General features: G+C 47.6%; 9 protein-coding genes across 9 annotated transcripts; 3 read left to right on the top strand and 6 right to left on the bottom strand.

Moving 5' to 3' along the window:
- Positions 1-90: 90 nt before the first annotated feature.
- FSST1_008114 (transcription factor domain-containing protein) lies at positions 91-2,624 on the bottom strand (the record flags this gene model as incomplete). Its single annotated transcript, XM_083224964.1, has 2 exons — positions 91-2,022; positions 2,076-2,624. 2 exons carry the CDS (start codon positions 2,622-2,624, stop codon positions 91-93), a joined length of 2,481 nt encoding a protein of 826 aa, XP_083084075.1.
- Positions 2,625-3,498: 874 nt separating this feature from the next.
- On the top strand, positions 3,499-5,538 carry FSST1_008113 (uncharacterized protein; the record flags this gene model as incomplete). Its single annotated transcript, XM_083224963.1, has 1 exon — positions 3,499-5,538. The coding sequence occupies one exon, from the start codon at positions 3,499-3,501 to the stop codon at positions 5,536-5,538; it is 2,040 nt and encodes a 679-aa protein (XP_083084074.1).
- Positions 5,539-5,970: 432 nt separating this feature from the next.
- On the bottom strand, positions 5,971-8,004 carry FSST1_008112 (transient receptor potential ion channel family protein; the record flags this gene model as incomplete). The annotated part of the gene is made up of 1 exon (XM_083224961.1): positions 5,971-8,004. One exon carries the CDS (start codon positions 8,002-8,004, stop codon positions 5,971-5,973), a length of 2,034 nt encoding a protein of 677 aa, XP_083084073.1.
- Positions 8,005-9,178: 1,174 nt separating this feature from the next.
- FSST1_008111 (CVNH domain-containing protein) lies at positions 9,179-10,399 on the bottom strand (the record flags this gene model as incomplete). Its single annotated transcript, XM_083224960.1, has 1 exon — positions 9,179-10,399. The coding sequence occupies one exon, from the start codon at positions 10,397-10,399 to the stop codon at positions 9,179-9,181; it is 1,221 nt and encodes a 406-aa protein (XP_083084072.1).
- A 1,050-nt stretch (positions 10,400-11,449) lies between these two features.
- FSST1_008110 (uncharacterized protein) lies at positions 11,450-12,844 on the bottom strand (the record flags this gene model as incomplete). The annotated part of the gene is made up of 2 exons (XM_083224959.1): positions 11,450-12,587; positions 12,639-12,844. 2 exons carry the CDS (start codon positions 12,842-12,844, stop codon positions 11,450-11,452), a joined length of 1,344 nt encoding a protein of 447 aa, XP_083084071.1.
- A 1,183-nt stretch (positions 12,845-14,027) lies between these two features.
- FSST1_008109 (WD40-repeat-containing domain protein) lies at positions 14,028-15,513 on the top strand (the record flags this gene model as incomplete). The annotated part of the gene is made up of 2 exons (XM_083224958.1): positions 14,028-15,109; positions 15,159-15,513. 2 exons carry the CDS (start codon positions 14,028-14,030, stop codon positions 15,511-15,513), a joined length of 1,437 nt encoding a protein of 478 aa, XP_083084070.1.
- An 807-nt stretch (positions 15,514-16,320) lies between these two features.
- FSST1_008108 (uncharacterized protein) lies at positions 16,321-17,355 on the top strand (the record flags this gene model as incomplete). The annotated part of the gene is made up of 1 exon (XM_083224957.1): positions 16,321-17,355. The coding sequence occupies one exon, from the start codon at positions 16,321-16,323 to the stop codon at positions 17,353-17,355; it is 1,035 nt and encodes a 344-aa protein (XP_083084069.1).
- Positions 17,356-19,194: 1,839 nt separating this feature from the next.
- On the bottom strand, positions 19,195-20,721 carry FSST1_008107 (arrestin family protein; the record flags this gene model as incomplete). Its single annotated transcript, XM_083224956.1, has 4 exons — positions 19,195-19,635; positions 19,684-20,416; positions 20,489-20,632; positions 20,690-20,721. 4 exons carry the CDS (start codon positions 20,719-20,721, stop codon positions 19,195-19,197), a joined length of 1,350 nt encoding a protein of 449 aa, XP_083084068.1.
- Positions 20,722-21,216: 495 nt separating this feature from the next.
- On the bottom strand, positions 21,217-23,592 carry FSST1_008106 (uncharacterized protein; the record flags this gene model as incomplete). The annotated part of the gene is made up of 8 exons (XM_083224955.1): positions 21,217-21,622; positions 21,677-21,921; positions 21,972-22,370; positions 22,419-22,708; positions 22,756-23,195; positions 23,249-23,370; positions 23,437-23,460; positions 23,521-23,592. The coding sequence occupies 8 exons, from the start codon at positions 23,590-23,592 to the stop codon at positions 21,217-21,219; spliced, it is 1,998 nt and encodes a 665-aa protein (XP_083084067.1).
- Between the last annotated feature and the right edge of the window lie 113 nt (positions 23,593-23,705).

Genomic DNA, 23,705 nt, shown 5'->3' with positions numbered 1-23,705 from the left:
ATTCACCCGGCAGGCATAGTTTTGTGGCTTGACTCATTAGCAAAACAACAAGTTCTAATACAAGATATCCTCTTCTCGTCAACTGATCTATCACAAAGCCGTTAAATTTCCTGTATTCATCTCCATACCAGAAGCAGATTGCAGCCATGTATTCCAATCGATGTCTGTGTCAATATCCATGTTGACGTCTATGCTAGTGAGATCTTCGGTGCTTGTGTTTGGGTTAGGCCAAAGCCATGATCCGATGCCTGTACCAACTGGTTGATCATCACTCCAACTTTGATGATATGAAGTTGTCTGTAGAAGCGGCTGCGTACCATCGGGTGCGACTGATTCATGGTCGGGGTTTGAGAGGAAAGCCTCAAACGAGCCTCCCAGGCCGTGTCCCACAACTGCGTTGACCATATCACTGGATCTGTGATGTGAGGTGGCCCTGTAACTAGTTGAGTCCTTGGGGAATTCCTTTGTTGCCTTCCCAACAAGTGTGTGCCAGTGCCCAAGAAAGGAGGCTTTGCGTTGTTCGTTTGGGGTTGATTCTGGGTCGGTTGGGGCAGGTAGAGAACTGTCAACAATTTCCAACTTGTCGATTAACAATGGGTTTTTGCGTATCAGCTCAAGCTGCGCATCTCGGTGACTCCTCGCCTTGGCCATTAGCTTGCGTAGTGGAATCCACACACGTACATTTTTAGCCATGTTATTGTGAGGAGGAATTAGCCATTCACTGTGGAGAGCAACCCATGCACGCTCAACTGTAGATGACCATTGTCGCCGTGATATCTCGATAAGCAGCCAGACTATGGCATACCAATGTGTGTATGTCTGGTAGATCCATCGCCACTGGCGACATCTTGCTTCAGCGTTGAGGGAATGGTTATGCTCAGCTATCTCAATAGCGGCGATGAGTAGCCTGTCTCTGACTTCAACTGAGAAATGATCGCTAGGTGAACTGAATAGCGAGGGGAGGTGCACCAAGAGAGTCAGTTTGGACAGGACCAATCGCGTAACTACAATTCCAACCCAGTTGATGATATCATCAGGCTCAATTGAGTACCGGAAATAACCGTTCTCCAGCTTCTTGCGGTATTGGTCTAATAGCTGGGCCTGTTCATCAAGATTTGGACCACTTGATTGAAGGCTCGAGGGCATCAACTGCATAGATACATGTGCTAGCTCACACATAGCTATGGCAAGGGACATGTCCGTGGCGCCTTCGCGCTCCACGGGAACATGTCTCGTATCAGGGCTAAGATCCGAATCATTGATGTTTAGGGGCATCTTAGTGTCAAAGCTATCTTTGTTGATAGTGAATTCGGTCCCTTGGTCCTCGGACGCACGAATTTCGATAACAATAACCATCCACCAGATACGGCGCCTTTGTTCCACTTCATAGGGTGATAAATGCGCAAACCGGGACCCGTCGCGATGAAGGCCAATAGCGTGGGCCATTCGTATCATGAGTCCTGTCATCATCCAGACGTATACGGGACTATCGTACCGCCGAGCAAGGGAAAGGAAGATGGCCAAAGTCTGAACGTGGACAATATCGGGATCGTTGAGGAAGTCTGCTTTTGCAAGAGCTTGTTCTAGACCACGACGAAACTTGAGATTGAGCTCGGCTTTAGAAGCACTAAAGTTGGTCATTACCTCCTCGTCCTCCATCGATGTTATTGCGGCATAGTAAATGGAGAAAAGTAACGCTTGGTTCTTGAGATCTATTGTGGGAGTTGACCCACGAGATAAACGAACCATCTTTCTAATGGTCGGCATATGAACAATATATATGATGATGTTTATATTTTCTTCGAAAATGTCCAACAAGAAGGGGATCTGTGAGGGTAGTGGGTTGAAGTCCTGACTTTCAGGTGGTGATAGCGACAAGTCATTTTGGAATAGGAAGGCATGTCGTTCCACGGGTTCTCGAATGAGTTCTTGAGTCGAAGGAGTGGAGCTTTGGAAGTCTGGTTCATCGGAAGATGCTTCATCATCTCCCATTTTACGAGTGTCCATCTTGAGTCCCTCAAGCTAGGCAAGATTAATGAGCAGAAGCTAAGAAGAAGAGCTTGTACCTGACTGACCTCATCACTTATGCGGGACCAAAACCCACTGGAGATGTAACGTCTTTGGTTGGCATCTTTAAGAACCATTCGGCCGAAATACTTCTGCACGTCTGACGTTGTCGACGCTGAGGTTGACGAGGGGCTGGCCGCAGCTCTCGTGTCGTCGGGGGGTGATACGGCCTCAGAAGAAGCACCCCTACTGCTGGTGGCATTAGCCAGCTCTAGTTGGCTCCTTAACTCTTTCACCAGGTTCTCAAGTGTATGCAGTCTATCCAATGCCTGATGACCCTCCGTCTTGTCAACCTGTCCTGGACCATCGCTTGCAAAGCGCTCAAGGCGACGAGCCCATCTTGGCGGACGGTCATTGGAGGGAACAACGCAGGGAATGTTAGCTCTCTGACAATTCGAGCATGGGGACAGCTTATCGCATCGAACTTTACGAGTGCGACAGACGACACAACTGCGGAGCTTGGCAGTTGGTGCAGGCCTCGCGCTTTTTTCGGGCCCAGAGGCCGACTCTGACGCGAGAAGAGGGGCTTGAGCTGGAGCTGAGGGTGGCGACGCCATTTGCGGGTTAAAGGAAGGGATGGGCTAATAATCTGCAAACGGTTGTCTAACTAAAGGTAATTATTGGATTGGAAAGGGGGGGAAGGATATGACGGGATTCAGTCTCCCGTGTCCGGTGGCTTGGGACATTCACGTTCCTTTCTTCACAAGTAAGCATAAATTTATTAGGCATCGTAGATCAGTAGATGATTCGCGGTTATACTGGCCGATACGACATTTGCGAGCCTGAACCAAGTTAGCGTGCACTATCAACAGAGACTTGCTAACTATCTTGGGCGAACGGATTGCAGCATCTCCTTCAATTTATGCAAATACCAATTAACCTTTGACATCATTTATCTATTATTCTATCAGCATAAGTTTCCCAGGTTTACTTCTGCAGTATTTGTAGCCAGCCTGTAGATGGAATTCGCATCAACAAGTTGTCCTTTGATACTGTAAGTCGTCCTTACGATACTCTCTGTTAGTACTCCGATTAGCTATCTGGCCCTGGAAATAAGCACTATCTCATTTTAGTCGGCCCCCACATCTCAGACTCTCCCAAGCATTATGAATCTCAATGAAGAAACAAAGTCAAGGAACAGGCTTTATTCACTACTATTAATAGTATTTTCCTTCAATTATTGTCCCGTGTACAACCCAAATACATTCCTGAGATCGCCACGATTCCACAATGAGACAACTCAAGCAAGATGTTCAAGACATGGCCCCCTTTCGGAGAAGGGATGCTTTTCCAAGGGATGTCTTGCTAGATGACAAGTCGAATGCCGGATTTCGTTCACTCCATTACATTCTATCCTCAAGACCTCTCCAGTGATTATCTCTTGACTCGCTTCAATCGAACTTCAAGTTGCTTGTGCTCTATCTGCCTTTCATGTCTCTGACGACGACAGCACACAGCTATTTCTCTCACGATGATTACCCATCGGTGACATCTCCACGACCCAACAACTATGGCCAGGGCCGTAGTATGGACGTCACAGCGTCCACTCTCCATAGGACCAGTCCCCTAGATTTTGATTTCGCCAAATTTCAGCCTTTCGTCAAATCCGGCATGTTTCTGGAACCACGCGACACTACAGCGTTTTCTTCGAACGAGTCCCGTCAGCCTGCACCCTCCAAGCGCAACAACCGCTCCGCGATGCGCTTCTCGTCGAATGCAGGCATCATTGAAGAGTACGCACGGTCATGGAACAGTCAAGACATTAGCACCACTCTGCCTCATGATGATGAAAAAGAGTTTGAACAGCTTGTTATTCCAAGGACGGCGGACAATACACCAAGATGGCCCTTCATCAATGACGATAGCCTCAATACACCGGACTCCGCAGACGCGGAGCCGCTCTTCCCTTCCTCGTCGAGTACTGTCTCACACCCAAGACAGATACACCGTATCGATGAAGACTTGGAAGAACTGGCTGCCTTGTACGTAGCGCCCCTAGACGCTGTGCCCGAAACTTCGGAAGCAGAATTACCTCCGCCGCCACCACCAGCTCGACTATCAAACCGTCGCTCCCCAGGCAAAGTCATGACCTCTGCTGAGTTCGAAAGCTTTCGGAGGCGTAAAGCTCTTGAGGAGACGGAAAGACTCTTCTACGAGGGCGAAAACGAAGAAGATAAGATCGACTATGACATGGTTGATGAAGTAGACCTTGCTAAAACGCAGATGACACAGCGTAAGAGGCAACAGGTACATCTTGACAGCTATCGACAGCAGAAGATGAAGACAACAAAAGGGCATGAGCTTCCGCCTATGCGTCCTCATTCACGAATATCTTCCACTTTTTCCTTCAAGGCGACGGTCCGGGGTCATAGAGATGAAGTTTCTACGCAATACGGCGATGATAATGAAGATGAAGATGACGTGCCGCTAGCTTTACTCCAAATGAAGCAGCGATCAGAGGGGAGAGAAGCTCCCATGCATACCGCAGATGGGAGGTCAGAATATGGTGTGCAACTCCAACCAGCTACAGAGACCAGACGACAGCAGCCACGGTCCCCAATGCCAGCTTTTGCCAGCAAATTACCGCGCGATCCTTTTGCTGGAAACGTAAACCCTTCCTGGCCCATGAGTAACCAGCAACCCATTCCTGGTGGTCTTGTCGGTGTGATAGCAAATGAGGAACGTGCGAAAGCTATGCGTCGAGCTGCCCCGAGCCATGGCTTCCAGCCGCTCCCCGATACCAACAATGCTTTCAACTGGGCATCATCGTCGCGTCAGCCCCCTCCAATTCCGAGCGCATATGGCATGCCAATGGCGCAACCGCCAATGCCATATTCTCGACCACAGACGCCAGTTGCAGTTCCACATCTTCCTCCTGCTCCTGCCAATCATCAGATGTTCAACTTTATACAAGCCCAGACTGAATTTTTCCGAAGTATGGCAACCATCAGTCAGAAAAGAAGTGGCCAGCCATGGGACAACTTTTCGTCGCAGCAGTCAGTAATGAACATGGGGGCTCCCAGTGGGATACCGAGCCGTGCCCCTTCAAACTATGCCCCTTCCAATTACGCACCGTCTAATTATGCGTCTTCGAATTATGCGAGGTCAACATATGCTCGCTCAAACTATGCCAAATCTGTTCACCAACGTGATGGGGGATATGCCGCCTCAGTTGCACCATCCGAACGCAACACCGTTGGTATGCCGAGTCGCTACAGGCCCGTATCCAAAACGGCGCACCCAGTACACGCAGAGAGAGACACACAAGCTTCCGCAAGGGTCTCTACTAGTAGTGACTGGAATCACAACCGAAACGCGAGGCTGGACACGCGAGCTATTCTTGAAGCAGACACTACTGACAGCGATGATGATGAAGCATTCTGGAGAGCCAGAAAAGCAAAGCGAGACAGGAGAAGAGCCATGTGTTTTCAAGACAATGATTTGGGAATAAGGCCAGAGTGGATTAGATAAGCCTCCAAGTCGACAATATCAGGACAGACAACTCAGGGGAGGATTAATTAATAATATTGGAAATTCCAAGGGGATGTATCACACACGACTATCCAGCAATTTTTCATAGACTTCTCTATAGACCGTAATTATCACACAATAACAAGCACATTATTCCACAGTGAGTAGGAGAAGACCTCTCACCTACTGTATTCAGCCACTATTGTCTCGGTTGAGGAGACCTGGTGCAAAGGATTTTTGACGCTGTATGTTGCGAATGAAACGAAGAATTAAATTATCATAAATCATTCAACGCGAGCTGTTCTCCTATTGCTAGGTGTTGGCAGCATGTTGCCATCGCTCGCCATTCAGCTACGGCAGGTAATAAATTATATAACACGAAACAGAATTTTCTCATGCAGTTTGTCTATCCAATAATAATTGGCATATATCTTAGTGTTCTGCTGTCCTGATGTCGACTTGCGAATCTTTGTGGGGGCTTCTTGAGGAAACTGAGGAGCTCGCAGCTTGCTGTGGTGGGCCGGGTGAGTAGATCTGAGCTGCAAGTTCAGATGATGACTTCGAAACCGGACGAGAATGACCAGTTGGGTCCCCACGGGCTGTGGCAGCCAGGGCTTCCAGCTGCGTCATTGTGTCAAGCTGCGTGGACGACTTGGACTTCATAAAGGATGCTCGATCATCAGCCATGAACTGGTATCGTGCATCCGGATTCTTCCTCCAAAACACCAACGCACTCGATATGATGATCATAAGGAGAAGGATCAGAGAGAATGCGGCATTAACAACAAATAGGACAAGCCCGGTGACTGAGGCGCCCATTCTAGGCATACCCAAAACATTGGTAAAAATAAATAGGCAAATGGCGTTGAGGAAGTTGAGTACGAAGATGGCAATGTTGAACGAGTTCACGCTCTTATCCATGAAGGGGCGCATGACGCTTGTCGCGATCAACGCAGCCACCTCGATGATAATGAGGGCAACCGCTTGAACTACGCCGCTTTTCTGGCTCAGAGCGATAAACATGCTCTTGACAAGAATATAGGCGAGCTGGGGCACAACAAAGTAGTAGGCAGTGGCTCGGTAGGGAATATACAAGAAACCCCACTTGTTCAAAATGCGTGAGTCCGAGTACAGAGTGATGACTGGGTTGCTATGTCTGGCAAAGGTGACAATCTTGAATGCTGCCAATGCGAGGGTGATCGTGACGGCAAGGAAGAAGAAGACGGCCAGGACTACCAAGGCAGCTGAGTCAACTTGAGTGAATTCCCAGAGAGAAAGGATAGCGATGGGAGCAAAGCCCATGAGGGTAAGTCGAAGAAGAATGCCTTTGAGGAGCGTGCGCCACTCTGTTCGGAACTCAAGGAAGCGCTCATGCTTGATCCAAGCTTGTTTTGCGCACAGGTCGAGAATGACCTTGGCGATGAGAACAAGGATACAAGCAAAGACGATGAAGACGATAAAGAAGGTGAGCGCAGTGAGGAAAAGATTCGTTGTCTCAATCCGGGACCGGAAAGCCACACGCTGGATGCCGTAAACCAGGAAAGAGCCGTTCTCAAGCTCAATGTTGGACCGTTTGGACATGGCAAAGCCACGACGAACCAGAGCTGCAGCACCAGGGATATACTCGATAGATCGCTTGGCGACTTGAACGGAAGAAGTGGCAAGATGATCGAAGATGCGAGCGGGTGTGCCGCCTGTGGCGCGCTGATACCAGGTGAAGATATCTTGCATCCAACCAAGGCGGATGATGCCCATGGACCATTGGAAGTTCTGAGTCCACGCATCAACGACGGGAGGCATGGTGATTCCTGTAAGTCCTATAATAGCTTGGGCTTGGAAGTATGTGAATAGAGCGAGGGTGTTGGCAGCAAGGTGAGAGGATGCATTGCCATAGCCCGCCAGCGAGATCAGAGCTGAGGATATGAGTCCTATTCCGATGATGATGGCAGTGACCCATTTGACTGATAGTTGCTCAACTGTCTTTCCGGTGGAAAAGTCTGCCTCAACACATGCGACGCTCTCTCCGGTGGATGTCATGTTGACATATGCGCGCACGGTAGCATCCAAGTCAGGAATGCCGTATGCGATATTGGGGATTTGGTCCAATGCATCACCAAGTGGGACGTTGAACTTGATGTCGATATCACCCGGTGTCATAGGGCAAAGACTGGGAAGCTCAAGGTCACTGGAGCAAGGGTCGACGACCTGACGGATGAATTGGTATCCATAGACATTAAGGGCGACGTCGAAGCGAACCTTGCCCTGAACCGAGGCAACAGCGTTGACGTTGATGGTGGCGATGGAGTTGTTTGGCGTGACTACAACATGGAAAAGACTAGCAGTCAACAAAGAGCCCTGTTGACAGCTGTTGAGGGACTTGGACTCGAGAATCCTGTCGGCTGTAGCGAAAGAGGATAGCTGAGCAAGCCATGAGAAGAAGATGAGGGATGCTGTGAATAGCTTCATGGCTGCGATGCCGAGATGGATTGAATTGGCTACAGCTGAAGGGAGGATTCACTTTCAAGACAGACAGTTTCGCTTCTATTATGAGGTTGTGCCAAGATAATGGATGAGGTGCGATAGAGTTAACAGGCGACCATTGTTGACGAGCAAGTGAAATGAGGGATGGAAACAAGACAAGGGTGGAGCTAGAGGTGAACGCGATGAATGGATGCTTTCGGCTGACGCGGTAGAGATCAATCAACTCAGACAAATGTCTTGCAGTCAAGTCCAGAACAATAAAACGAGAGTGATGGACGACGTATCAACGTTGGAAGAGATCGACTGATGAGCGTTAAGCTTAACAAAGTCGAGTGTTTGTGTCTTGTGCAGGTTGATATGGAGAAAAACTCTCAAGAACCTGGAAGGCGGGAAATTGGAGGATAAGCTCAAAGCTACAGCAAAGAGGCGAAGCACAAGCATCAGAAGTGGGACCAAGCCAATCAAATCATCAAAAGGAGTTAGTCATTGTACAAGGCTTGCTTCCAGAGTCTGGGATACGAGATTGCAGAACAGGTACGTACTGTCCATGGTCACCTTACTCTATATTTTTACAAGCTTTGATTGCGACTGACTAAACTCTAACACAAATTCAACCTATTTATGTTGTAAAACAGAACTTGTCGGGTTCATAAGTGAGTTCCCTGAACCGGCTAAATGTTACCAACCTCTGACCCCTTGCCATGTCTCTCTCTCCCACCCTTGCATTCAGTTCTTCGCATGGCGTCATGGCGCCATTATCACCTCGTGATCTTATCCTTATCAGCGGGGTTATCCGGAAACGCCGACTACCCTGTATCCAAAGAAAATGTCCTGAGTTTAACGGTAAGACAACCGATGCTACCGGTTATACAGTCTTTCTCCCCGGCATTAGAATAAACAATAATAACTAGACCTGTGACTTGAATGATTCATTAAGATAAATGTATAACCCACATTGAAAGTTTCTTTCAGGTCAAGGGAAGCATGTTGAGGGTGGTTCTGACAGCAACAATTATTCCTCGACAGGGCCAAGCTTAAAAACTATCAATTATCACCATAACCATCTACCGTGTGTTACAACAGGAATCAACGGACTAAAGTGACTTTGTACGAAAATATATTTTAGGCATCAAACTCGTTGTTACTATTTAACACATATCTAAACCAGCTCCAATGTACCGTTGAAGTTCTTGATCCGCTCATCAAGGATGATGGAGCTCAGAACCCAATCGCCATCACGAGACAGCTCGCCCTCTAGCCTTTGGCCTCCATCAACAAGGCGCACATTTCGCACCGAGTTTCCGAATCCACCGCCACCTTGGCTGCCACCACCAGGGACCTGGAGAGTCTGTCCTGGGTAAATCAGGTCAGGATTGCTAATATTGTTCTGTCGAGCAATCTCGTCGAATGAAGTGTTGAATCGGGCAGCAATGCCTCGGAGAGTGTCTCCCTGCTGGACCGTGATCTGGGAAGAACCACCGTGATGGCCTCCAGCCGACCATCGGAAGCTTCCCCTGTCGTTCTCCAGTAGCTTGTTGAGGGAGATGGATGTGTGCTGGTAGTCGCCATTCTCACGCTTGCAGGAAGCGTGAAGGACATACTCGCCATGGGCATCGAGTCTGATATCTCGCGACGAGGCAGTAAAGTTGCCGGCATAGTGTCCATCACGGCGTCGGTTGGAGCCGCGAGAAGAGCTGCGGCTTCGGCGACGGGAGGAGCTTCGGCGACGGGAGGAGCTTCGACGACGGTGGTGAGAACTGTGACGATCGTCATCACGTCTGTTCTTTTCCTCCTCCTCCCTTCGCTTCCTTTCCTCTTTTCTTCTCTTCTCGTCCTCTTCCTTTCTCTTTTCTTCCTCCTTCTTCTCGTCTCTATCGTCCTTCCAGTCTTCGGCGGCGTCCTGCAGCTTATGACCACTGAATGCTCCTGCCAGAGCACCGATGATAGTGCCTGACTTGTTGTGTCCGGCAGCTCCGCCGATCTTGTGGCCACCAAAAGCACCGGCTGCACCACCAGCTACAGCTCCCATGAAGCCACGCTCACCATCTTGGCCATCGCTTTCGTTAAACTGGTCACGAGGGCCGGAGCCGTGAGGAGGACCCTGCTGATATTGTCCAGGCCCAGATGGTGGGTATTGTTGTCGCTGGCTCTGCTGGGACTGGGCGTAATAAGACTGTGCCTCTCCCTGACCTTGCTGGTATCCTCCTTGTTGGTGACCACCTTGTTGATAGCCACCTTGCTGTTGATCATACTGCTGGTTGTTGTTTTGCTGGTATCCGCCTTGCTGCTGGTACCCGCCCTGCTCATGACGGCGGTCGTCACCGCCCTGGGGGAAGGGAGCTTGCTGCTGGAACTCGGTGTTGTGGCCGTAGCGAGTCATTTTGTTTTTTGTTGGAAGTGTTTGGAGTAAGGATTAAAAGATCATGAATGATGAGTTGGGCCTCAACCGATTTATATGCACAATTGCCGCGGTGAGGGCGAAGTCAGCCACAATTGATGTCTCCAGTGACATACGAGACAAGTCCAATCGGAGACGTCAACGTTGTGTAGAGTGGATTACCATGCGCACAGCCTCATGTTATTGAGTGATGCCACGTATTTGCTTGCGAAGCTTTGAGCAGCACTTGGCCCTTTGCTTGGTGGTTGCTACTGTCTTGGCGTTTGGACTTGCCACTACCTGTTGCAAGTATGCAGGGATCCCTGTTATTTTTGGAACAGACCCTTCATTGATGACGATTGCGAATGTTACAACTCACAATCACTTAGATGTCCTCATATCGAATGACTGAACGACACGGCCGTTATAGGCTGCGAATGGTTCTGCATGTAACCGCTACAACAAATACCTACAGCGCTTACTTGTTGTCGTTGGCGCTGACTCTCTGGTGGCCTTGGTGCCAAGATTTAGTGCGGTTAGTTCGGCAACCCGCCGAGACGCGTACACCGCAGCTTTTAGGTCGGTTCTTGGTGGAGTTCAGATTGATAATAGCTGTCGCAGCCGGATAGCTTCTTCACAAGTGCAGCTAGCTGTTTAGTTAGTATCAACATCAGACACCATTGCGACGCCGTGTGACACCATCACCGCCAAATTGTGCTTCACCGTCTCATATGAGAATCATTCCCCAGTGTCCTCTGACAATGGCGAAACCTCTCACCAGCCACATGGGAAAAATACATCCTTCCTTTTCATCAAGTGTGGTCGCTGGGAGCCAGCAGTTGAGAATATCCAAACGCTGATCGTTCGATAGACTGCAGGGATATCGCATCACACAAATATGCGGTATCAACAAAACAACAAGGCCGTCAGTGCATTTGACTGATTGACGACTCATTTGCCTACCTTTTGCTGATGGTTGTCTCGTAATTAAGACTTGTGATTGGAGTGACAATGAACTTTGAATGGGTATCTATTGTAGCAGGTATCATGATTCTAAACAGACATGGCTCTTCTCATCATTCTCCTACCAAACCAGATCACGGTGAATAGAAAGCTGGAGAGGCACGAAGCTATGCCAAGTATCCACGCACCTTCTATTGTATAGTCAGAATGCCAGCGTTTTGTAGCAGCGCTGACTATATCATCGGCATTTAGCAAGTCAACGCCTTCGTGCGCAAGTGTCCTCCAGAAATAATTCCTCTGTGACGTTGGCCATACTGGCAACTCCCAGTACCTTGACTTCAGTTTGAGATCTTTCGCAAGTTTGATCTGATTTTTGAGTATACTTCTTTGCGCCTGGCTGACGTATGGGATGACAATCCCAAGAGCTCTCCAGATAGACACTGAAGCCGTGTAAAACTCGTTTTCTTGCAGCTCGCATTGGCTGTCCATTCTCTGACAAAACCCAGGATTGGAAAGCAGGTCCAGGGATGCATCAAGAAATACATCATGGTATTTCTGATATTTACCCAAGTCTGCACCGATGTTGACGTCTCGCCGCTTGACAATATTTCCCGTTCCCACAACAGTCAGTGGCCCGGAATGAAATGATTGGTTTGTTGATGTTGAAGAGAGCTTTTGATGATATGACAGATAGCCTCTTTCTCGTAGAGGCTCCAGATGCTTCAACAATATTGGCCATGTCTTTGCAGCGTCGTCTTTGACATCAATAAACAAGATCAGCGTCTTTTTTGGCTCTGTTACAAAGACACCAGCGGTACTATCCGTTTCCGTTTCCGTATGGTTGTCGGCATGGTGTGGCGAGTTGAGTGCATCCAAGATTTGTAGTAGAGGAGTAATATATAGCGATTGGAGTGTTTTCTCTGGTCTAAGATTCCACCAGTGATGGCCGACCAGTAGATCTCTGCCGTTGCTGCTCAACCAGATGTCTGCCTCTACGCTAGCACAACCAACAGACAGAGCTGAGAACAGAGGCCTCGGTCTCAAGTAGTCGTTGTGAGAATGCACCATAACAGGCGTGACCCGAGGTGATAGATCCTCGACCCATCGCCTAGCACTTTCTGATGCGTCGCCGTAATGCTCAGCGGGATCTGCAAAGGCAAAGCCCGAAACCTCGAAGTTGTATATGGCGTATCGCTCGACAAAGAATGTGAATAAGAAGAAAGAGGTTCTGTGACAGGGTCAGCCTTTCACTTGATAGCCTGACGGCTTGACTACTGACAGGACAAGAAGCGTTGCGGTACCAACCGCAACCAATGGTTTGGCCCATCTCGTACAGAGTCGCCAGGCCCGGGATTTGCTGCTACTGATGGCGCAAGCAGCGTGTGATGGTGCGTCATTTTCGTCTGAAGAGCCTCTTGGGCGAAGTGGTCGATATTCAACATCATCCTTGTGTGTTGGGCTACACAAGTAGCCGGCGATATGCATTGTCTGTTATATTCAAGCGCAAGAAGATGCGGACCACAAGGACGTAAGAAACTAAGGCACATTCCCGGGTATAAAAGATACGAAGGAAATGCGAAAATGATTTTCAAGTGCCGGTTTGATCATGCGGAGAGAGTTCTAGCCTGGGCCTCAACAAACGTTAGTTCCTTGTCGGCCGTATTACAACGATTCTAAAACGCACGTGGCTCCACCTTGAGGCTATTCATTAACCAATCCAAACGACAAGATGAACCACGAACTTTAAGTGCGAATACTAAATGTGACAATCTTTATGAAGTTGATGATAGGCGGTAGTCTAATATAGATTGACCCGAGAGCTAAAATCGACGAGCTCAGTACACGTGTGTCAATCAACAGACACGATGCATCGCAGACGAGTCAGGTTTGTGTGGCTGACTAACAGTTGGCGATAGCAGACTGCTACTCTATATGGGGCATTGCACGAAAGATGGCACCAATAACTCGACTTCAAAGGAGTGTATTGACACTTTTCGCTCTTCTTCACATCCTGAGGTCCCAACCTGAAAGGTTGAAGATCAAGCCCCGCCCCGCCGCCTGTTATCATCTACAGAGAAGACATGTCGCTTGTTGTCACTGATAGTAATGCAGCCAATTTATACTAACGAAAAGACTTATCCAAGCACATACGACCATACCTACCAGAAAATACGGGATCCCGTCCGCTCTCCCATAGTCAAGCTGGTAAGGGGCGGATTAGTAGTTGGGTCGGTGACGACCAGCGAATCCCCGCTGTTGTATGTTTTGCCAGAACCTCTTTTTTGCTCTTCTGACCTTATACGTAAAGACGCTACTATTTTGTGTTATCTTTTTGACTTTCTTTCTATTACCATCTTTCTATTCCTGGCTTGTGCTGTGGACAGCCCGGTATTAAAACGTCTTAGTTGAAGTGGGCCACTTCTTTAAGAATAAAGTGTTTCCGTTGATTAAATGTGGTAGAGATACATATTATTTATTTATATATTTTCTTCTTTATAATTCTTCCTTCTCGTTTTAGAATAAGAATTTGGAGTACAAGTTTGGATCATGTGACGCCAGGCAGCAACTGCGCGGAGTTGCATATAATCATGTCAGTTTTGTCGTTCAGTAATGCAAAGTTTCAAATAAACAAAAACACAAATACATATATATTGCACGTCAAACCAGAATGCCATCGTATAGTAGCAACGAATTCGACGCAGATTGGCGCTATGGTATAACAAAAGACTTTGTTACCTCCACCGATCAGCCTTACCCATACGCTGATAATGGCCACTTGCAGTGGGGAAAAGAAGTTCAAAAGATTACCTTTAATGGGACGGCACATCTTGGCTGTATCAGTATTGATGGTAAGAGACTAGCTCTGGGGGTCAAGGACAACATTCATGTTCTCGACACTGGAACTTGGGAGACTGTTATCGTCCTCAAAGGACATACCTCGCAGGTCAATGCCGTCGCTTTCAGACCGGACGATTCTAACGTACTGGTATCGGGTGAAACCGAGGAAATACACGACAAAGAGCTTTTATCTCCGCCCATGATCATCTTCTGGAACATAGAGGAAGAATGCAGAAAACGCCCCCATGCAGATGATTCGTATGGGGATGCTATTCACGCTGCAGCAGCAGCCGCGGCTGAAGGTCTGACTAAGATGGGAATCAACCTGGACCAAGACAAAATCCAAGACCTAAAGACTGGCTTCCAGCCCGTTGTCGATCGTGTCGCTGCCAAGAGCACGGCGGTGCGTCATGCCACAATCGATGGCCGACTACAAGAGCACTTCCAGTCTAGAATTTTCAGCCCATCCGGCAAATGGATGGTTTACCTGCCTGGAAAATCACCTCGAGCAAACTCGAATGTTCCCTGGCATATCCATATCGTTTCCACTGACACTTTTGAGAAGGAATTCACTCTTGAAGGTCATACCGACGCAATCATGTGGATGGGGTGGAGCTCTGATGAAACACTCTTCGCTTCTATCTCGTGGGACTGCTCTATTCGTATCTGGGACGCTCTCACAGGCAACCAGAAGTACTGCTTCATGACTGAAACCCAGAACTGGACAGGCGAATTTTCTCCGAATATGAACTATTTCATGGCAACGGACGGAAAAGGTAACGTGAGAGTCTTCTCCCTGCCCTCGGGTGAGCTTCACTGGATGTACGAAGGACAACATGGTGGCGGCTGGAGACGAACTATCAGTTGGCATCCAAACAGCCAGTGGCTTGCCGTTGGGGGGGGAGAGATTGGGTGAGTTACTTTTACTCGATGTGATGGAGAAGAAGCTGCTACAGAAAAGAGTTCTGTCAACAGATGCCTGTACAAGGGAAGAAGAATATCGCAAAATGATGACGCGCTTTCTGGGAGTGGGGGAAGTGCAGTTTATTGATAATGGAAACAAACTTGCAGTTTGGACCTATGGTGATGGAAGTATTGAGCTTTATGATATCCAACAGGAGGTCAAGTGGAGGTTCCCTAGGGGTGGTACAGATGACGGACCAGAAACGCATGAATGGAGAGATGACAAAGGCAAGATTACAAGTAAAAGGGGATACGGCATGGTGGTATGGGAGGATCGTTCAAAGGGCGTACTGCGACTGGCCAGTCTTGATTTTGATGGTGTTCGCGTCTGGGGCGTGTCACTGACTCTTTAGGACACTGCTTCTTAAAGAAAATGACAGTATCATCTTGGATTGTTGCTAGTTGTCCTTGTCTTTCTCGACGTTTTCTACGCCGCGAATGTTTTCTACAGCTTTTCCGATTATAAAACCCGTCTCTGCTCTCTCTATGGCCTTTCAAAGTTCAACTCACTATCTGAACTGTGCTAGCTACTCAACAGCTCTTTCTTTGACGCTTATCTTTGATGTAGTTCAAGCGACAGCACTGCTCTTGTCGCGGACTTTCAAGTCAAAGTTGGTAAATGGGAATCTTCTCACTATCATCAAATTGGAAATTTCTTTCGTTAAAGCTCGATGAGATGACCAAGTTGGAGTTTACGAGTCAGAGAGTCAAGCAGAGACAGCTAATCCGAGTCATGGCTCTCCGTTGGCAATATCTAGACTAGGTATGTACAGTAAGCAGACATGGGTGTAGTGTAGGCCACTCGTTTTACGCGCATTTATGGGGCAGATTGCAGTCTTCGTCGCGCGACGAGGAGCGAAGGGCGAGACAGTGGAGTACACTATCGGCATGTTGATTGGCTTAACTGCGCACGAGAAAAGAGCGAGCATTCGAGTTGACGATGAGGATGGGGATGAGAAAGATGAGAGACAAAGGCATCATTCAGTTGAAAACATATTCGATATAAATAAATGAGATCGATGTCACTTTAAAACGAGAATCATTATCATCATTAAAGTAATAGCTCACAAATACATCCATTTGAACTACATTTCTTGCTTGCCATACTCAAACATACACACACATACACATACACGCATTCACCCCAAGCAGTCAACAAGATGACCACTCATACCATTCGCAAAGTCGTCTACTCTGCCTTTGGCGGCCCTTCCAACGTAAGCGTCGTCACAGCTCAAATATCTCCTCCTGCCAAGCACGAAGTCCAATGCGATGTCATTTACTCTGGCTTTTCCGGCGCCGACATCCAGATGCGGATTGGCACATACCCCATGCAAAGAGACGCACCATTAACACCTGGCTACTGCTTCGTTGGTCGTGTCAGCGCCAATGGCCCCAAATCGTCCAAATTCTACCCCGGCCAACTCGTCGGGGCTCTCACCATGTACGATGCCGAAGCCCAAAAGATCAACGTCGCTGAAAAGTACTTGATCTCTATTCCTGATCATGTCGATATGCGTCAAGCCCTCGGTGTCATTCTCGACTGGAACACTGCTTATGGTCTGGTTCATCGCGCCACTGATCTGGTCAGGAAGGGTCAACGCGTCTTCATCCACTCCATCAGTGGGGCTGTTGGTTATGCCACCATGACCATGTGCTTACTTGAGGGCGCTGAAGTTTATGGCACAGCGTCAGAGCGCAACCACGCGTCGCTGCGAGAGCTTGGAGTGACACCATTTACCTACGCGGATAAGAATTGGAAGGCTGAAATGAAGCAGCGCGGTGGTGCACACGTCGTCTACGACCCAATAGGCTTTGAGAACTACAATGACTCCTGGGACATTCTCATTAGGAATGAACCCAGCCGACTCGTTGGGTTTGGCGGAAACATGAACATTATTCAGGGCGACGACGCCAAACCACGGTCGCAGTTCTCATCGCAGGTTAAGCTATTGGCCAAAAATGGGTGTCTCGTTACCAGAAGGAGCACTTCATTCTACTATATCGACCGCGACCGTTCAACATACATGGAGGATTTGCATTCAGTCATGTCTATGCTCGTTGATGGCAAATTCCAGGTGCCAATTAAGAAGACTTGGGACTTGGAGAACATTAGGGAACCTCATGAGACTTGGGGTAAAATTCCTGGAGTTGGCTCCTGTTTTGTTCGTGTGGACCCTAATGCTGCTCTCTGAGGGGACATGTTTTTAGTCTGTTGTTAGATTACCTTGTTCCAGAACGTGTTGCTTTCCCTACCCTACAATGGCCGCATGTGAAATATAATTAAGCTTGAGCAAGAGACATTATATGCACAGTAGAGATTCCATGTATATAAAGGTTATCGGAAAATTGGTTCCATTGGAAATAGTGCTTTTATTTTAAGCGATCCGAGGTTGTGTGACAAAACATTGCTATTTTCTTAAAAAATCTCAGTTTACCATCACACCAAACAGTGCATGCAGGATTCACATACTTCTCCATGAGCCTAAAGTCGGGGCAATATTAGTCCGACTCATAGTGACGAATTAGGTTTAGCCCTTTCGTCGCGTACACGGCCGTACACGGTCATCGCGACGCGACTTTCAGGTCACTCTTGTCTCATTACAGCAATAGCGTCATATCAAATGGCTGGGTGTCTCGTGTGTGTTTGGATGACGACCAAACAAAACAGCCAAGGCTGGCGTAAGGAATATCCTGTGGCTACCAGAAGTGTCATTTGTTGAGCGCCGTCAAACCAGTCAACATGTCAATCACGAATGAACTTACGCATATTTCTCAAATTGAGAGGATGCTACTGGGTAGTAAATGTGATAAAGATATACAGAACAGGAACAGAATCAGGGCCAAACTGTCGCTGGGGTGTTACACTGAGTAGCACCAAAATGCGACAATGGACAGCTACCAGCAGCAAGCGGTCGGACAATGACCCAAGCTCTGAATAACACCACTGATGCCGCGATGGAAGTACACTTTACAACCTCAAAGTACGAACACATTGTCAGCAAGGCATTGAAATATGAAATATATAAACACTGGATAACCACGAGAGCATAGACACCTCACAGCTGAAGGAGGACAGAAAGTCAGAGCATTAGAATGGATAGAGATTCACAATCAAAAGGATGACTTCCTATAAATTATCCCAACTCATCCCCGAATCCCAATTTTTTCTCCAACAACCCTAGAATTCAACTGCGATATACAATCAACATAAACGACACTCTTCTTCTGCTATAAAAAAACTGCCCCCTTGAAAGACTGGAAACCTTGACGATTTAGACACAATGTGTCAAATGCTTGTTTCTGTCTTCAACTGTATTGATTGCGGTAAAACTACTGGAGCTGAAAGTCTGCATCATCCCATGTGGCAGGACTACTGCCCGAGACTGATGTTTTACTTCCAATATTACTATGGAAGCTGCCTTTTTTGCTCTTGGCGCCGCGAAGAAGTCTATCGTTGCAGTAGCTGTTACTGTCTATAAGCAACTCGAGCCAAGTATTCAAGACTTAAAGAAACTATAGCATAGCTGATAATAGAAACAATTAAAAGAAAACAATAAGTAGGACTCACCAGTTCCGGAGCATGCATAATTGTGAGTGTTTTTTAACTGGACCCATGGACTGCAAAAATAAAAGAGCATAAGTTATTGTTCCTAGATATCTTGCCTCGACACGGGATCGAACCGTGGACCTTGTCATTACTAGTGACACGCTCTACCACTGAGCCATCGAGGCGAGTTCTTATTGGTTGAAAGTTCAGAACACTATTGCGCTACTCGCAATCTTTGTCGTTTTTCGGAGCATGTGAATCGTCCTTGCGAGAGGAACAATTTAGTTAATATGGGGGGATAGACTGGAAGTGGAAGCCTGGTCTGTGGTTCGACACTTGGCAATATATAAATGCTTGAAAGCAAACGAAATACAACTGCATCAGCTTCTATAGAGTCTGCTTGAATCCAATCTTTTCTTATAAACAGGAAACAAAAAAATTAAACTAGTTTATTCTTTGTATTCCAAGTAAGTGAAATGGAACATTAACCCTCCCTCTCGTTCGTAGCCTGGTAGCCAGGAGGTTGATTGTGCCACCGTAAAGGAGCCCCAAGAGCTGTACGATATGTTGGTAACCTACTTAGCTCTGGAAACTCGTCTGAATCGGTGGTAGTAACATCGGATGAACTTCGTGATGATGAGTTTGTTTGGCTGTGCTCCTCATTCCTAGCACTATTGGAAGAAAGTCTGGCCGTGGTTTGAGCGACATCCGCTTCTGGGGACACTGGTTGCAGACTGTGTCCAGGTGTCTGCCAATCTTGAAGTGTACCACAAAGCTGATCAAGAACATGCTCTCCATACAAAGGTGGACCAACCGTCGAGTCTGTTTGGGCCAGTATGCTAGTGGAACGGCCTTCCACATTGCCCTGCTCATCGAGAGAAACGAATGGTGACATGCATATGCTTATAGGGATTCCCATGTCAAGCTTAAGAGTCAACGTTTCTGTCAGGATTCGTGTGTGAAAGAGACTTACGTGTGAAATATGCCCATCCTGGTTACGAATGGGAATGTGAATCTTGAGTTTGTGCCAAATCTTGATTCCTTGCGCATCTATATCCTGGGAACATTCGGTAATAGCTTTAGGTAAACTTAATGTTTGTTTGATGACCCAACCTTCTTGGTTCGTTTCTTCAATGATGTCTTGCCAGTGATGTTCTCTGGAAACTTCAAAATCCCAGTGAGAAATCTCGCGCTGGCTCTTGTGTTCTCGCGTATAGATGTAGTGCCTGCTGTGCATACTGAATTCGTGAAACTCCAACAACTTGACCCCGATTCGCCCCAGTTCGATGCCTTTGACCAGAGGAGTAATCCGTATTTCCAAAACCACAGAGCTACCGAATGCGACAGCTTTACTTGGTAAAGATACCAAATAGTCTATCTTGTTGACCCAAGTCTGTTCAACACTCGCATTGTGCATAAACTCGAGGGCAGTCGGGGCCAAGGTACGAATGATCCTTAGTTTCTTGCAACAGGACGTGTGTCGGACGAGCTTTCCCCTGTTGATAGTGGCTCTGAGGGCATAAGTGATAGACGCATCTGGGAGACCATCGAGGCTCTCTGAGGTGTCGCCTGGCATCAAAAGTTCAAACGGCCATTCGTAATTACCAGCAGGTAAGGTAAGACTTTTACCACTGGCTCCTACCAGTGGGGGCCATTTGTGCTTGAAGATGTTGGTATTATGAGCCACGCCAGGATCTGCTAACCACCTTGCCGCCCTGTCAGCACAGAACTACGTTGCCGCCCAGGAAGATATGACTTTCACATCTTTGTGAACTTACCCGTGGCGGACGTTCCCATCTAGACGTACTCTGATCTCTTCAATCTTGAGAGGAGACCGCAGGCAAAGAACTACAACCCCTCGTAGAATTTGATCGGAAGATTCGTATTGATTTCCGTAGAAAACAAGCACGTCCTGTTCCAGTCTATCGAGTACGTCAGTAACTCAAGTCCAATGCGAAACGTAGGTCACGAAACAGAACCTTATATCGAACAGAGCAAATGATGTTGCCATCGCGCTATTGAAAGAATGAGTGCAGTGTCGGGTATGGGGACTTTAATTACTGAAAACATGATTCCACGAATGTCAGTGTTACGGACAAGATTAAACAGGGATTGTCTACGATTAAAGATTTCACAAGAAGCCATGACACGACATGACTATCTATGATAAGGACATGTGGCTCTTTAATGCAGATTCTGCTGGCAAGGTCTGGAAGGAGTACAGCTCAGGACCTCGGCTCATGCATGGGTCGAAAGATTTACCGGCCCTAGTGATGATCTGATGTCAAAATAGTACACCATGGTTGGAATTTCGGAATGGCCGGCATTCGGCATGGCACATGAATCGGGAATGGTCTCGTGAATAAGCATGACATGGTTTTGCCAGCCTCATCACCGATCACATTTGCATGTGATTAACCGACATGTAATTTCGCTCATGTCAGCACAACGATATTTAACTACAAGAACAATCTTTTCTGAACTTGAAAGTAATATTGGAGCTCCTTCAATATGCTATGTCCTCATGAAGTAGCCGCAAAAACTGCTGATTACTGTAGAACCAGTCACCGACATTAAACGTTGCATCTTGTCCACTGGGGAGCATCATATCATCAACGCTCGTATCGTTCAGGGTATCTGCGACACCAGGCTCGGCCATCGCAGAGTCACTCGAAGTTGGTAACATCGAGTCATCGTGTCGTGGTGTTGAACGCAACTGAACAGAGAGACGAGCAGCCTGACTAAGGAGCTCGTATAGACGATGTGGGTGGGTCGTTGCCTCACCACTGATATTGTCAGACTTGAATGACGCAGCGAATCGATCAAGACGGTCAAGATCATGTGTAATCGAGTGACGCACAGCATGCTCAAAAACAATGCTGAAAGGGAAAAAAGGTGTATGAAGAACGGCCCTTTAGAAGACGGTTAGTTCATGTAAGTTTACGATACCCTCCACCTTGACTGACCAGCTGATATATCTCTTCATCAACAGAGGATCTCTGCATCCATCAACAAGCTTCATGCATTGCCCGTGCAAGTCCAAGGTATTACGCGCCACAGTGACACAGCTGTCAATAGGGTCTGTATTTCGTGAAGCAGGTATCGCTCTGAGAACCATGGACATCATGGAGGACTGGCAGACTAGGTCACAATGCAAGTAAATGACCCTTGCAGGATCCTCCTTAACCATTGAGCTTCGACACAACGCTGCCTAGAAGATTTCCATTAGACAGTTCTAATTGCGACCAGAGCTATTCTTACCGAAATGTCCGCCTGAGTCTCGTCTATGATCGACTGAATTTCTTGTGCGAGGATACCGGCAGCCTCTCCACGTACATCATCCGTGGAAGCAAGGGCTTCTGGGCTATACAAATGACTGTAAATTCTCCCCTGTATCCGTCCAAATCGTATAGCTCTGTGATGGCACGGCTCAATGATCAAGGTAATGTCAGAATCTCTGATGCCAGAGTAACGACCCAACCGTAAAGATAGGCCGTTTTCGTAGCTATACACAGCCCAAAACAGCTGCGTCTGTATCTCTTTATCACCGCCTGAGTATCCATCAAGTCGATGGTAACCCAATGTCTGACACAGAGTCATCGCGTTTGAGATTAAAGTCCAGGCATGTGACACTCTGCCCTCTTCAACCATGTGTAACGACTTTTATGTATCAGCTTCGCTCTGCAATAATGTACGATAGCGGCTTACCCCGAGAGTCATCGCAGCGACGAGTTCCATGGAGGCTGGTAACAGTAGTGGGAGCCTTAGAAGAGCACTGCTAAGACTCGATCGGTGAAATTGGCAATATTCCCTTTGCTTTGAGTCTCCGTAAATGACGGCATACTCGGCAAAGACATATGCAAGAAAGCTATTGGCAATAATCACTTCCGCACATGTGGGTTCGCCAACGCCAAAATACACTTTGGTACATATTTCTTGATAGGTGATCAAGGGGAGAAACCTACAGACCCAAGAGATTCGAAAGTCTGTGGCATGAGCTGTGAGATGGTTAGTATATAACTAGCAAATACTAACGGCTACGTACCCTTCGCCCAGCGTAGAATCTCCAGAATAGCTTCCAAGGGAGGTGCTGGGACAGTTTCTGCCCGACTGCTACTTATATGCTCCTGGGAAGGAAGACTCAGTGCTGGATGAGAATCGTCCAAGACATTGACGAGACCCTCGAGCGAAGAGACGGTATCTCTCCACTCTGGACTTGTATAACCCGAGGTGCCTCGCTGAACGACGGATTTAATAAAATTGATGACATGTGATGAATGGTCCCAATGAGGATGTGGAGAACTTTGAGATACGTCTCGATTCTTCAAAGGCTCTTCCGCTGCTCCCCGATTCTCTGGCCTCGGTGTGGTTTGATGCTGTGTCTGTGTTGATGAACGTGATGATGTGGTCTTGCCAAAATCAAGGCTTGCCAACAGCGACTTGATGTCATTGACGTCGCGAGAAATATCATCAATCTTTTGTTCGCTATTTAATAAGTATTAATCGGGGATACCACAGGAAGACATGGAGATAGTCACTATTGTTCTGAAACCGAAACTCTTTGACGAGCGGCCGATGTCCTGGTCGCGATCTTGCTGTGAGTGCAGTCGATACGAGCAGTGGAGCAATTGGAGCACGGAGTTCCCCTATCGCAACCGATCTAATGGGAAGAGGAAATGTCAATATGAGTTATTAATATTTTGGTCGTTACGAGGTAATCAGTTACTTTTCTCGCTCGGCATTGATCGCACTGATAAGCGGATTAGTTAAGACTCCATGACTATCGAGACTCTTGGTTCACTGTACGTACTGAGCGACGACTTATTGATGGTCGAATGGGCTCGTTATTCGGAGATGCGCGGATTTCCATATTGGACGCCATGGTGTTGATGGGCCGAAGTTTGTCATCATACAGTCAATCACTTGTGCTGAGAGGAGACCAAGGAGATGACAAACCCTCCGGAAATGCGCGGAATCCCGCGCATTTGCACCGAT

Source organism: Fusarium sambucinum, chromosome II, assembly GCF_050947815.1.
Source record: "Fusarium sambucinum isolate potato_lamoka chromosome II, whole genome shotgun sequence".
NCBI lineage: Eukaryota > Fungi > Ascomycota > Sordariomycetes > Hypocreales > Nectriaceae > Fusarium > Fusarium sambucinum.
The sequence above is the reverse complement of the archived record's forward strand: the minus strand, read 5'-3'. Positions and strand labels throughout refer to the sequence as shown.